The sequence below is a fragment of the Gobio gobio genome (genome assembly GCF_949357685.1).
Source record: "Gobio gobio genome assembly, chromosome: 1".
NCBI lineage: Eukaryota > Metazoa > Chordata > Actinopteri > Cypriniformes > Gobionidae > Gobio > Gobio gobio.
Genome location: NC_137097.1, coordinates 60,048,777 through 60,062,682, shown reverse-complemented (window position 1 = coordinate 60,062,682; position 13,906 = coordinate 60,048,777). Strand labels below are relative to the sequence as shown.

Below are 13,906 nucleotides of genomic sequence, written 5' to 3'. Positions count from 1 at the left end.
GGAGTTTCTTGACCACCTCGATGACTTCAGCCCGGGTGATGGATGAGTCCTCCTCTGAGCCCCCAGCCTCTGCTTCCTCAATGGAAGGCGTGATGGCGGGATTGAGGAGATCCTCAAAGTATTCCTTCCACCGTCCGACGATATCCCCAGTTGAGGTCAACAGCCGCCCATCGCCACTGTAAACAGCGTTGGTAGGGCACTGCTTCCCCCTCCTGAGGCGCCGGACGGTTTGCCAGAATCTCTTCGAGGCCAGCCGATAGTCCTTTTCCATGGCCTCACCGAACTCCTCCCAGGCCCGAGTTTTTGCCTCCACAACCACCCGGGCTGCAGTCCGCTTGGCCTGCCGGTACATGTCAGCTGCCTCAGGAGTCCCACAAGCCAACCAGGCCCGATAGGACTCCTTCTTCAGCTTGACGGCATCCCGCTTGACACGTGCACCGTTTTCATAAAATTCTTGTTTTTGTAGTTTACACTGAAACGATAATGCTATCTTTTTCAAAAACTTGCACTTTCAGAAAGTTTGCATTTTCAGGCACCCAAATGTAAATGAACGGCCAAAACCAATATAAAGATTTCTGTTTTTAGTACTTCAATATACAAATCACCTATGTTATTACTGGCTCATTCACATTTTTGTTCACAAGGGCATCACAATGTGTATCCACATCGCATCTAAGTGACGTCCACTCATAGTTGATTTCACACCCAGAAGATAAAAATAGCCCAACCATATCTCTACTTTTAATGGGAAAAGCGTTGCATTTGTTGTGCTATAATTGTCTTCCATTTATTTTATTTACATTTTTTGATCATCATTGAAGAAAACCCTTCATAAGTCAGATCTGTCAGTGCTCTGGCATGTTCCCTGCCTCGCATGAATCAGGATCTTTTACAGCCTGCACTCATCGCAGCGCGAGTGGGATTTAATCTCAGCCTCCTCTCTGATCGTTTTTGGAAGTCGTTCCATTGTCTTCGTTTCATAAAGGCATCAGCAGTCGCCCAATATTGCATGCAATTACTGGAGGCCATTCACACATGACATGTAAGACTATGGGGCCCTGGCACTCATACTAAATTCTATTACAACCTATAAATCCAGTCATGAACTACACTACCACACTATAAACGAATGCCGCTCACTTCAGCCTTTTGTATAAAGCCATCCATGGATATAATTGAGAGGCCACTTTATTCCCCACATTATTGCCATAATTATACCATTTATATGGCAATCGGGGAGGCCGGTTGTATGTGACGGGAGAATTGGTTTGTACATAAGCAGGTTTTACAGGCACCATTGCTGGCACTTTTCCCTATGACCGCTGCCATGTGCGTGTCCACGTGTGTAATGATAGTGATGAAAGCATCACTCCCCCTCAAAAAAAACCCACTGCTATGACGCATGTCTGTTTTTGAATCCCATCCACGCAACCCGCTGCAAGCTGCGCATGAAGATGGCCCTAGACTCCATCTGTGTTGGCGTGTGGGGGACTGTGTGAATAAGTATTTCCTGTGCAGGAATAGAAAATGTTTTTTGTTTTTTTTTAAACCCTGCAGTCTGGATCTTCACTGCACTCTACATTGTTACATTCACACGTCAGATTCATTGTATGCTCATTTTAATTGACACTACTGATCAAAAGTTTGTGGTCAGCAAGAATTTTTTTTTTTTTTTTTTGAAAGAATAATTTATTTATTTTTTTAAACCTCACCCTCATTTTGTAGTTTTTTTTTTTCTTCTGTTGAACACAAATTTTAAAAATTTTAAAGAATGTTGGTACAATTGACTTCCATAGTAAAAAAAAATTCTATGGAAGTCAATGGTGTCCTTCAACTGTCTGCTACAAACAGTCTTTAAAATATCATCTTTTGTGTTCAACAGAAGAAGAAAAAACTCCTTTTCTACCATCCAAACACTCTTCATTTGAGTGATTTATTATAAGTGATCATAAACTGCAACCAAATATGACACCCATTACTGATACATAACAGACAAACATATGCAATTATTAATGTCTAGTTGAGTGAGATTTGAACCTCCTGCAAGACTGCATTTAAATGTAAATATTTTGGCTATTTTCTTATGCTTTCAGCTGCCAATAAGAGTGTTCTGGACTTAATTTGAACACATTTAAGCATGTCTAAATCCTTTCCACAGATTTCCCTCTAATATTGGCGCAAAAAAAATCTGGTCTAGTCTAGGATTAGTTATTGATTCCTTTGCATTGACTGGGAAATTCTCATCTGCCAAAGAGAAATTAGAGGTTAGCCTCATCTTGGGTGAGTAAGGCAGTCATGGACTGTATCTAAAAGGGCTTGTGGTTGTAAATATAGCTGTTCCAATACCTGACATGGCTGCTGTGTGCTCTATGAGGTCAGAAAATGAAAGTGTGGCAGTGTGAGATGTAAAACGGAAAGAGATGAGTAGACTTTTAGCATTGATTTGTAATGACTTGCTTGTGTGTCACCATTTTTTGTTAGTCACCATGAAATCAAAATGGACAATTCTAAAGGATTATTTTGTTTAAATTCATGTATCTTTAGTAGAAACAACTTCCCCTCCCTCTTGCAGCGACTCTTCGATGACGTGTTTACTGGCGCAAGGGTGGGACAACCTGTCAGTCACATGAGATCTACCAATAGCAAATCATCCAAACAATGTTTGTCCCCATGGACAAAATCAAGTCCTCCCCTACATTTTTTTTTTTCAATCAGATATATTGCAACTTGTTTCATGTCGAATTTTAATACGTTTATAGAGGCAAGCAAATGGGGGAAAAAAACACGTCCATGAGTGTATCTTCATCCAGATGTTAAATGCTGATTTCTTCTCTCGCTCTCTTTTCACAGATATCCTGCAATATTACCTCACATGTAACTTGGGTCAGGTCAACCCCTTCCAACAGGTAACTATATCCGTTTAATTCTTCGATTCAGATTTTCTCCATTAACTAAATCCCTCTCCTTCAAACCTCTGAGAGATGCCCTCAAAAAATTTATATCTGCTCTGTTCCAAACCATAGGGAGCTTCCTAACTAGACACATTTGCCATCTTAGGCATATTCCCAATGCAAAGGTTTTTGCGAAAAGTAAAATTAAAGGAATGGTTCACCCAAAAATAAAAATGACCCCATGATTTACTCACCCTCAAGCCATCCTTGGTGTATAAGACATCCTTCTTTCAGGTGAATACAATCGGAGTTATATAAAAAAATGTCCTGGCTCTTCCAAGCTTTATAATGGCAGTGAATGTGTTTTTGTTAGAAAAACATCCGTATTTAACACGTTAAACTCTAACACCGCATTACATGTATGGTTCAAGGAAAAGGTAATCCCAGAATGCGATGAGGTTAATGAAATTAGCATGTTGATAAACAGCTCAATATTTGAAAAAAAAAAAAAAAAAAAAGTCCATTGCTGTAGTCAATAAAAAGTTACATTTAGTTCAGTTACTGAAAACTATTTTTAATAGTTTTAGTTTACCAGCGCGGATGCTTTGGGAGAGTTGACTTAGTCCTGTGCACTTAATGTGAGGTGTTGAGGGGACCATTAATGTTGTTGTTTCTGTAAAGAGTTTGATTTCAGTGTGGTAAGGATGCTGCCTGAGTATGTAGTTGCCTGTGTAAACAATAGACAGCGAGGCATCTCACTGGTCTTTGGAGGACAGCCAACCTTCTCCCTCCTCGTACTTCATTACATGGGAAGTGCCGCCCCCTGCTTCGTTTGTCCCTGTGCATTAGCATTCTCCTCGTTGCGAGTGGCTCGATGGAAATGTGTGTTCCTTTGGCTTCCTGCCTCTCCCTTTAGTTAATGGAGTCTGTCTCCAAGTCTTTATTTGACTAATGCATGTGCATAATTCAAACAAATCACGGCTCTTAACTGATCGTGATTGATGGATTATGTCAGTGACAGGTCCATTGCCTTGATGTCACTTAATTTGAATGAAGGGTAATGCCCATATGGAGATTGAACGCTGCACTTTGTCAGCTGATGCCTCTAAATGGAGTTCCTCCAGTTTTCATGGAGAATATAGATGAGCTCTGCCTGATTCACATCTGAGACAGCAAATCATTAAAATGGATATTGATTTTAGGCTTCAAATGTCACCCAGGAACATTTAAAGAACATTTATTGAGAAAATGTTGAAGATTCTGCAATAAATGTAATTCTTTATATCTAAAAACATCAGAGCTACTTTGCTATCTACTGTCAGGTAACTTCTAAGGGACTGTTCACACAAGACTTTTTCTGGGATTTCCTTATCTGTAAACGATGTACAAAAGTTTAGTCTGTAAGATTTTTGTGTTTTTAAAAGAAGTCTCTTATGCTCACAAAGGCTGCTTTTATTTGATTTGATCAAAAATACAGTAAAAACTGTATTCTAAAATATTTAAATAACTGTTTTATGTTATAATATATGTCATGACATAAGCCGCAACAAAGGAGACAACACGTCGGATAATGTGCTAAAGGAATAACATTTATTAAAGTAAGAATAATTAAATAAGAGAAAAGGCCAAAATGAAAACCAAACAACAACTGGAAAGACAAACAAAATGGCTCGAGGAGAGCGCGCGCCCGTCACAACCGAAGGGAACTCCTTAAAAAAAACACAGGTGTAACTCCTCAGTCATCATGACGTCACTCACCCTAACTCCCTCCTGCAAAACAAAAAAAGCACTGTGTTGTAATGTAATCGTGTACGGCCGAACACACTGAACACACTGACTACCGCAGCAAACCTACTTTAAACTTGTACTTGCTTTTGCCTGTTGTCTTCAGAAGTTAGTTTCTAGTATGTTGCCTGCAAGTAACACTGTAACCAACCAAACGTCTCCTGTGCACTCCTGTGACATGTTGTACTTTCACTGCTTCTTTCTCAGTGAATGTCAGCACATTTTCCAGCCTATCATTGTAGAACTGTTGACAGACAAAGCTGACACACTGGCCATTTGGCATCTCAAATATTCATGTTTTCAAGACCTCTGCTCTTGGAATACTCTGTGACACACTTTAAAATGTCCTTAATGGCCGGGTGCAAGAGCCTGTACTGACTTTTGCTGCTGGGTGTAAATGCACTGTTGCATTATGCAACTCCTGCTGCAGTTCTAACAGTGGAGTGTGCAGTGGCGAATGAACTGAGGAAATACTTTACACTGGGCAGAAAGTGGCAGTTGTACAACCCAGTTTGTAATACCTGTCTAGCTCTTAACGTAGTGTTTTTTTTTTTGTTGTTGTTGTTGTTTTTTTGTCTTTCACAAAATAACTGCGATCTAACAATAGCAGCTGATTAAAAATGTTATAGACTATAGTTGCTTATAGTTGCATTAATTATGCTTAAGGAAGTGAAGTAGTCAACAAAACTAAATTTAACAGAAGAAAACAAAAAAAACTAAAAGGGTTAAAAAATCACATTTGTATGACGCAAAGGTGCATTATTTTTTTCAAAAATTACAGTAAAAAATGTATATTGCAAAATATTTATATTTTTTCTTTATTCATCAAAGAATCCTTAAAAACTATTTATCACCGTTTCCACAAAAAATATTAAGCAGCACAACTTTTTTCAAGAATGTTCCTCTTAAAGGATCATGTGACACTGAAGACTGGAGTAATAGTGCTGAAAATTCAGCTTTGACATCACATTAATTAATTACATTTTAAAATATATTCAATTAGAAAACAGATATAGAATTTTGAGGAAAGTACAAAATTTTTTAATGTTTTATATCAAGCTATATGGGAAATCTTATAAATATAGTGCATGTAAATATTTAAACAATTATGAAACTAACTATCTTACTTTTTGTGTATTTTATAGTTTGCTTTTCAACCAATGTCTTTTTTTTTACCTTATGAGTTTTACAAAAATATTTTTAGATCAGTAATAATTGTTACTTTTAGTATATGAAAAAAACAACAGATTCCTATATTTGTGCCTCTCTGTGCACAAAAAAGTGAACCTAAAAATGCAGAATGTAAATGTTGAAAAATATATTGATTTTGAAACAAGTTTTTATGAGGAGTAAAAGCAACATTTGCACAGATCATATAACAGATATTTTTTATTTATTTTTTGTATTGTAGAAGCTGTCAGGAAGTCACAAAGCACTGGTGGAAATGCAAGACGACGTATCAGAACTACTGCGCTCTGCAGTCCGAGAATACCCCAAAACAAAGGTGAGCACTTGTGTGGATAGGTATCTACACGTGTGTGTGTGTGTGTGTGTGTGTGTGTGTGTGTGTGTGTGTGTGTGTGTGTGTGTGTGTGTGTGTGTGTGTGTGTGTGTGTGTGTGTGTGTGTGTGTGTGTGTGTGTGTGTGTGTGTGTGTGTGTGTGTGTGTGTGTGTGTGTGTGTGTGTGTGTGTGTGTGTGTGTGTGTGTGTGTGTGTGTGTGTGTTTCAGAGCATGCATGCAGTATGTATGGCCCATTTCCCTCAATCCCTGATACACAAATGTCCCAAAGCTTGCAGGTCCTTTTGGTGTGTGTTCTCCCCCTGGGCCTCTGTCATTGTGCAGCATCTGTGTGTGTTTTGGCACAAAGTGTTAGCTGACATTCTCTACATGTGAGAAATAAAGCCACTCCCTCGCTCGAACACAAGCGTTGAGAGTAAAATGCTGAATCAATGGATATATTTCACCCTTAGAACCAGCCAAAATCTGTTTACCACTGCAGCTTCATACAACTTAGACCTCACACAACACTGAGCCTTTAAAAGAAAGAAAACAAGCCACTCTTCTTTAACATCCTTCTATGTCAATGTGAATGTTTGTCATGTGTTTGCTGCCATCATGTGCTGGACTCATAAAAACTGAATGTTAAAATTCTGAAATGTAGATATTGATTATGCTTCATATATAGACTACTGTTCAGCCTGGATACATTAAATTGATCAAAAGAGACATTTCTATTTTAAATGTTTTTTTTTTGTTTTTTACTATCTATTCATCAAAGTTCACGTTTTCCACGAAAATGTTAATCAACTGTTTTTAACCTTGATAATAAGAAATATTTCTTGAGCAGCAAATATTCTGAAGGATCATGTGAAAATGAAGACCGGAGTAATGATGTTGTTTTGTCACCACAGAAATAAATAGAATTTAAAATATATTAACATAGAAAACATTAATTTTAATATTTCACAATATTGCATTTAGAGTAACCATGTTATTTCTAACTGTGTGTTCCTGTTATTTTAGGGAAACCTTGAGCAAATTCAGGGGGGGTTGAACACCACTGAGGTTGGACTGCACCAGCTCACTGCCCTAGTGGACTGCCGCAGTTTGCATATGGTAAGAAATAGTGTTTTGTTTCAAAGTATTTGACCACTTTGTACATCCGGTTCCACTCTGATGCGAAGTAAAGCACAGCTTGCCACCATTTTCACTGTAACCTCAACTTGTGGGCTTCTGCTGACAAGAAAAACCAGGGGTCTGCATCCCACTCACAAACACTCGCACACACGTGTGTCTATCTTCCATCTTCTTTAAACCTCACCAGCACTTACTACTGCAGTCTAGAGCCTGTCCTTTCTCCAAGATGGAGATGTCAGGATTCAGCATGACTAGAGTTCCTCCTCAGGGCTGGAAGACAGAGGCCTGCTATGTGGGTGGTCCTGAAAATGCATCTCCTTCCCTCGGGAAGAGAAAGTAACGGATAAAATATGGGCTTTTGGAAATGTACTATACATTATTAATGGTGTTTTCATATTGCAAAAGCAATAACACCCTTCACAGTCGTCCAAGCCGTACATCTGGGCTATATGTGGGAGAGTTTGTGCTGGAGATGCAGAACAGCGCCGGCAGTAATTACAAATGGAGCAATTTTGCTGTTAATAATGACTGTAATTTGGAGGAAGGAGAAGCTGCCATGTTTCTCTGATAGCAGCATGTGTAGGGCTGGTTGCAGTTCGGTCAGTATTTATTATTAAAAATCCCTGTTTCTCTCTGTAGCATATGGTGCCAACTACGGCAAGAAGTTCTCAGTTAGAGAGTCTAGCACTGGGTGTTATCATACTGTTTTTATATCTTCTGTTTTTATTATCCACAAACACAGCAGCGACGGGCTGGTTTCTGTATTCGTGTCGTTTCATGCGAGCAATGCTGGGTAGATTACTTACAAATTGTAGTTCATCACTGATTCTAAATTCCAAGACCCAAATTGTAGTTAGTAACGTAATTCATTACATTGCACATTTTACATAGTATAATTGGACTACTTTTAGATGACTTTGTTGCCTCATTTATCACATTTAAATAGGATAATCTTGTACCATATTGATATAAAAATACACAGATTAAAAAATATATATACTGTATATATTCCATTCTTTATCAATAACATGAAATGCATTAAACATTACATCATGTCAGGGTTTCCCAGACTGGGGTTCATGAAGGAACTGCTGGGGGTTTGTGCAGTTTAATGAAAAACGTTCATAAAAGTCATAAAAATGTCAAATTAAAATAAATACTTGTGCTATGTGGCCTCTCAATTGTCCATGTAATCATAGCCGTCTTGCTAGAGGCGGTCTGTGTGTGCAATTCAACAAAACTAGAAGACTTTCTGAACGTATATAAGAGATAGGCTTTTATAGAAAGTAAAATGTAAAGGATGAAAGTGAAGAGTTGGGGAGACTCAATAAATTATGAATGATTTACTGCCATTGTGTGAATATGTAATCATGTTATCAAAAATAAGTAACTGTAGTCTGATTTAGACTTTTTTCAAATGAAATGTAATGTAATTACAAGTACTTTTTTTTCCGAATCTGATTACATAATCCAGATTACATGTAATCCATTACTACCCAAGAATTTAAAGCAACAGTTCCCCCCAACATATTCTTCCGTCATTATTTTCTCACCCTCATACATGTATGCTACATTTATGCTTCCATCAATGAAAGAAAGTAAATTAACTTTTATATTTTCAAATACCTGAGTTATTTAGAGTCCAATGGCACGTTTGAAACTTTTCAGTTAGGGTTTTGGGAACATCATAGTACAGAGTGTGCTCTTTTAAGAGTGTTAAGATCTGTTGATTCTGGTAACTCTGTAGTACTTTTGCTTTTAGACTTAAGTGCAGCATTGGACACTGTACACCACAATATTCGTATTTCCTGCCTTGAACACTGTGTAGGTATAAAATGTTGTGCCCTAAACTGGTTCAAATCCTATTTGAATATTATAACTTTCTCAGTCTGTGGATGTGCACACCCTCAAAATCAGTTTTGATCTGTCTTTGCTCCCATTTTATTTTATGTATATATGCTCCCATTGGGGTCAATTTTTAATAAACACAGTGTTGTTGAGAAGACCGAATGCTTCTCCAGTGAGGAATCCTTTTATTTTTAATATTTAAAAATGTTTGTGTGCTGCTGCGCATCCCTGTGTGTGTAACAAGCAGAGTATATGCCGTCTATAGGCGCACATTAATAACGCGCACTTTAAATAACACAAAAAACTGCACTATTGACTTTAGAGCAGGTTTTTGTTGGTCAATGGTGCAGTCGTTTTCAGTTTCCTCAAAATAGCAACACGCCACCTCGTTTTCAGACCAGCACGCCCATGGATGAACAGATGGGTGCGAGTGCTTTTGCTATTTAAAAAACATGGACATAAAAAATAACTGTCGGGCTGAAACTAGCCAAAAACCCTTGCGTTGCGCCGGGTGTATGATAGGGCCAAATGTATGGAGGTATGAGCCAATTCTATATGAATAGCTTACAAACAGTCCAAAATGCAGGTCATCAAATCAAAAACTCTGGTCCCTAGATCTAGGCTGAAGAAAAAGGGTGACCGGGCTTTTGCAATAGCCGGCCCTTAACTGTGGAACAGCCTACCGCTCTATTAGAACAATCTCGTCAGAATCACTTTTTAAAGCAATATTAATCTCTTTGAGAAGGCCTATGATCGCAGAGTCAAACGGGGTTTTTCTAAACGTCATCTTATTGTCATATTGTTTTATGTCTTTTAGTTTTCTTTTAGATTATATTGTTCAGCACAATGGTCAACCACTGTTGTTTTTACTGTGCTTTATAAATTGATTTGATTGAATGATGACAGTGAGTTATTGACTAAATTTTTATCTCTTCAATAACAGGCAGTGTTTACGTGCAGTGCTGTGATTGAGTGTTTAATGCTGCCTCTGTTTGTTTCTGTGCAGGATTATGTGCAGGCATTGACCGGAGTGTGTTATGATGGGCTGGAGGGTCTGATCTACCTGGTGCTGTTCTCATTCATCACAGCTCTCATGTTCACCTCGGTCATCTGCAGCGTGCCGCACACATGGCATGGCAAAAGGTGAGAGCGATTCTCTTTCTCAGGGCCCGTTAATTTTCAAGTTGTTCATGATTTACTAGATAAAGATTATGGAAAAGATTTTTACAAATACTTTTTACAATTTCTTACCTTATAAAATATTTTAAAGCTTGGCATAACTAAACTATCTATTAGTGACCTTGTACTATATCTTTCTGTATTCATACCACTGCTTTAAAGCATTAAATAAGTATTATCTGGCTTGTATTTTGCTTTACAGTGAAAGGTGCAGTTTTGTTATTGTCATTAAACATTGTTCTTTTCCCATGCATACTTTTGGCATGACACATTCATCCAGTGGAACATCCGAATTTTTGTAGTTAAATGCACACAAGAGGATTAAACCAAAGATAAAACAACAGTGGAAATGATTAGTGGTATGTTTGCGTGTCCATGGGCATTGTTGCGAAGATTGTGGTCAGGCACCTCATGCTCCCATCACACTCTTCCGCCTAGAGCTAAACGGAAACAGCTGCCTGGCTCCATCTCTTCCCCACTTGTTCCTTCCTTTCAAGCGCTCTGTGTGGGAATCGCTCGCATCTTCCTCCCATAATTAAATAAACTGTAATAATTCCCCGGCCTAGACCCATGCGGCTGCTCTGCCAGGACAGGCTTGCGTCAGGCAAACAGGATTACACTGGGAGAGATAGAAAGGACAAAGACGCCAGCTTAGGCACATTATGTAATTATCATCACACTCGTAAGTGTGCGTCTCATGGTACACAGCTATTCACACTACCTCTTCATTATAGATAATTAGCAGTTTCTGAATATGAGTTTAAGCAGGCTGTGACAGGCAGTGCAGTGTTGAGGTAGAACTGTACGGAGTGTTGGAAAAAGTTGGTGCATGCGTTATTATATTCAAATAACTTTTTGTTGGCATTAAAGGTGCACTCAGACATTTTGATTAAAAAGATAAAGTACTTATTTAATAATAATAAAAGCTTAAAATTATGTAAAAATATTTTAAACGCATAGTGGGTCTCCTTATGGGGCGTACAGTTTGGTCACATGAGCAATTGAATACTACCAAAGTCCCTTTAAGACAAGTCATTTTACTTGTTGGCCATTTTTGAAACGCCTCTCGGGCAGCTATTTCAGTCATGGAAGTACAGCTTTGAATGGGGAAACTTTGAATTCTCCAAAGCTGTTCACCAAGCTTATGATGAAATTTCATATTTGAAATCACCAATGAAATCTGACAACAACCTTCTCGTAAATTGTTTCTAAACGTTCAAATCATGACAAAAGACTTGATTTTTCCAGGCTGGTCCAGCCATGTGTATCTCAGATCACTGACTGTTTTTTTTTGTTTTGTTTTTTTTTATGTTTCTCCGATTTGCTCTTTTACTTAGAAGGCGGGACTTTGCACGTTCTCCCATTTATAGTAATATGAGTGCATTGTCTTTTGTATATCTATAAAAAATGTTTATCTATTTATGTATGTATTTGCTGTATCTCAGTTTTTATGATGATGCAGTGATGGGTGACTTGTCATATGCTGTAAATCCACCAGCACAACATGTTACCCAAAAAAATTAAATAATGCATTGCCCCTTGTATTAGGTTACAAATCTGGGTTTGATCATTTAAAACAGTAAAAATGAATATACAAAAATTTTGTAACAATTTTTTACCATTTTAAACAAATGTATGAAAAAGAAAATACATTTATTCAGATAAAAGCATCTGCCAAATGCATAAATGTAAATGCCCATCCGAGTGTAGTCGAGAAACTGAATTTATTTTAAATATATTCTGTTTTTATTTTAGGTCTATTCAGCTGTTTTTAACCATGCAATATGCAGTCAAATTGGCCATAAAAAAATTGTACACACATTTCCACAACATACGAGAGTGTCGAGACTTTGCACATGTATTCATGACCCTAAATGAGAAAGTCATGAGAATAGTAACCTATTTCAAGAAAAAAAACCCTTCATAATTAACCAGTATTTTAAAATATAGTATATATCAAAAATCAAAATGGGTCAAATTGACTTAATTTGAGGGTTAATGTATTTTCTGATGCAAATCTGCTGCAAACAAATGGCACAAAACTGTCAAACTAAAATCTCATTATTATATCGTTGTCATGTTTTTCCAAATATTTTTGTGATTTAAACTATACTGAAAACTCTGACTTGATGTGAACAAGTCTTCATGTTGTACACTGGATCATCTCTGATAAATTCACCTTTGTGGGCAATAACACAACCACACTTTATGGCAAGTTATGATAATGCCAAGTTTCAAGTATTAGCTACACTACTACAGAAGCTAAGCTAGTGTACATTGAATATATCTTATATCTTTTGAATATATTCATCACTCGACACTTTATTGTACCACCAATGACCAGCAGGGGACAGCCCAGATCTGTATATTTATAGCGCCACACTGTTTTAGTGTTTTACAGCCCTGCTGATAGTGTTTATCTTCCTTTGGTTACCATCAGCTTTTTCATTAATGCCCATTAAGCTATAGCACTCTAGATGCGTCCCATTCTGTTCCTGATCATATCCAATCCGATCATCAATCAGCAGGCACAGGAGAACAGACTGTTAGTGGTCTGTTAAGTGCAATGCAGTCAGTGATGCAGGTATTTGTGTGATTCCAAGCTTTCCCTCAAATGATAATGTCCTCCCACTGAAAAGTAAATGGAGAATAGCGGATTACACACTGTGGCTGAAACAAACCAGACTAAGGATGGCAAACGCATGCATCAGTCCTCTTCCTGTTTGTCATCAGAAACACAGCTGAGATCGCCCTCTGCTGTTCATACCACAGTGTGACGCTTTCATAGTGAAGATCAGATAGAATTTATTAATGCACAGTTGGACATATCTCCTCAACATTTGAATATGATTAATCATTTCTTCCCTATTCTTAGTGGATTCATCCATTTCTCTCTTTTTTGTTGTTTGCCTTGAGGGGTCCCATCTGAGTTTTGACACTGCTTGTCTGCTATCTTGCAGTATCTAACACTGCTAACTGGCACACTTACTCCAATTCACACTCCCACAGTGGCTCGCACTTTCAGTGAGGCAACATCATAGCAATTCGCAACTTGCGTGACATTGGGCTTTGTTGAGAAACTATACAGTAATGATGAAGGAAAGGATCTGTCAGTTTGAATATCAAAACAGTTGATGACAGGCTTGTTCGAACTAATGTATTTGTATGCTGTGTGTGTTTGTGCAAACAGGCCTGATGAGGACAGTGAGGAGGAGTCCATGGCCGTTGGAGGCAGACAGAATCATGATAACCTGTACCGAGTACACATGCCTAGTCTTTACAGCTGCGGTAGCAGCTACGGCAGTGAGACCAGCATCCCTGCAGGAGCGCACACTGTCAGCAACGCTCCTGTTACTGAGTACATGTGAGTTACTCACAACAACCCATAAACAGTCTTTGAATGCATACAGGTCACCTTTACACTCCTGTGAAGGATCCATGGTGTATTTGTAGAAATGGCTCAAAAATCACTTTGACTGATGCTTCTTCAATCTTCAATCGCTTTTTTGATTCATCTATGTGTCATTTAAGCAAAACATTTAGTCATAACCTAAAAAAAAGATGT

The 13,906-nt window shown here is 38.1% G+C and overlaps 1 protein-coding gene across 3 annotated transcripts in view; it reads left to right on the top strand.

Annotated features, from left to right (window-relative positions):
* Window positions 1–13,906, top strand: part of ttyh3a (tweety family member 3a) — an 82,855-nt gene that overhangs the window by 47,449 nt on the left and 21,500 nt on the right. For all 3 annotated transcript variants that reach the window (XR_013817215.1, XM_079825609.1, XM_079825608.1), the window contains exons 8-12: window positions 2,851–2,906; window positions 6,088–6,180; window positions 7,201–7,293; window positions 10,169–10,305; window positions 13,532–13,705. Coding sequence is in view for 2 of the 3 variants with exons in the window: in XM_079825609.1 (XP_079681735.1) it covers window positions 2,851–2,906; window positions 6,088–6,180; window positions 7,201–7,293; window positions 10,169–10,305; window positions 13,532–13,705 (553 nt within the window). In the remaining variant the exon portion in view is untranslated. The remainder of the gene's footprint in view (window positions 1–2,850; window positions 2,907–6,087; window positions 6,181–7,200; window positions 7,294–10,168; window positions 10,306–13,531; window positions 13,706–13,906) is intronic.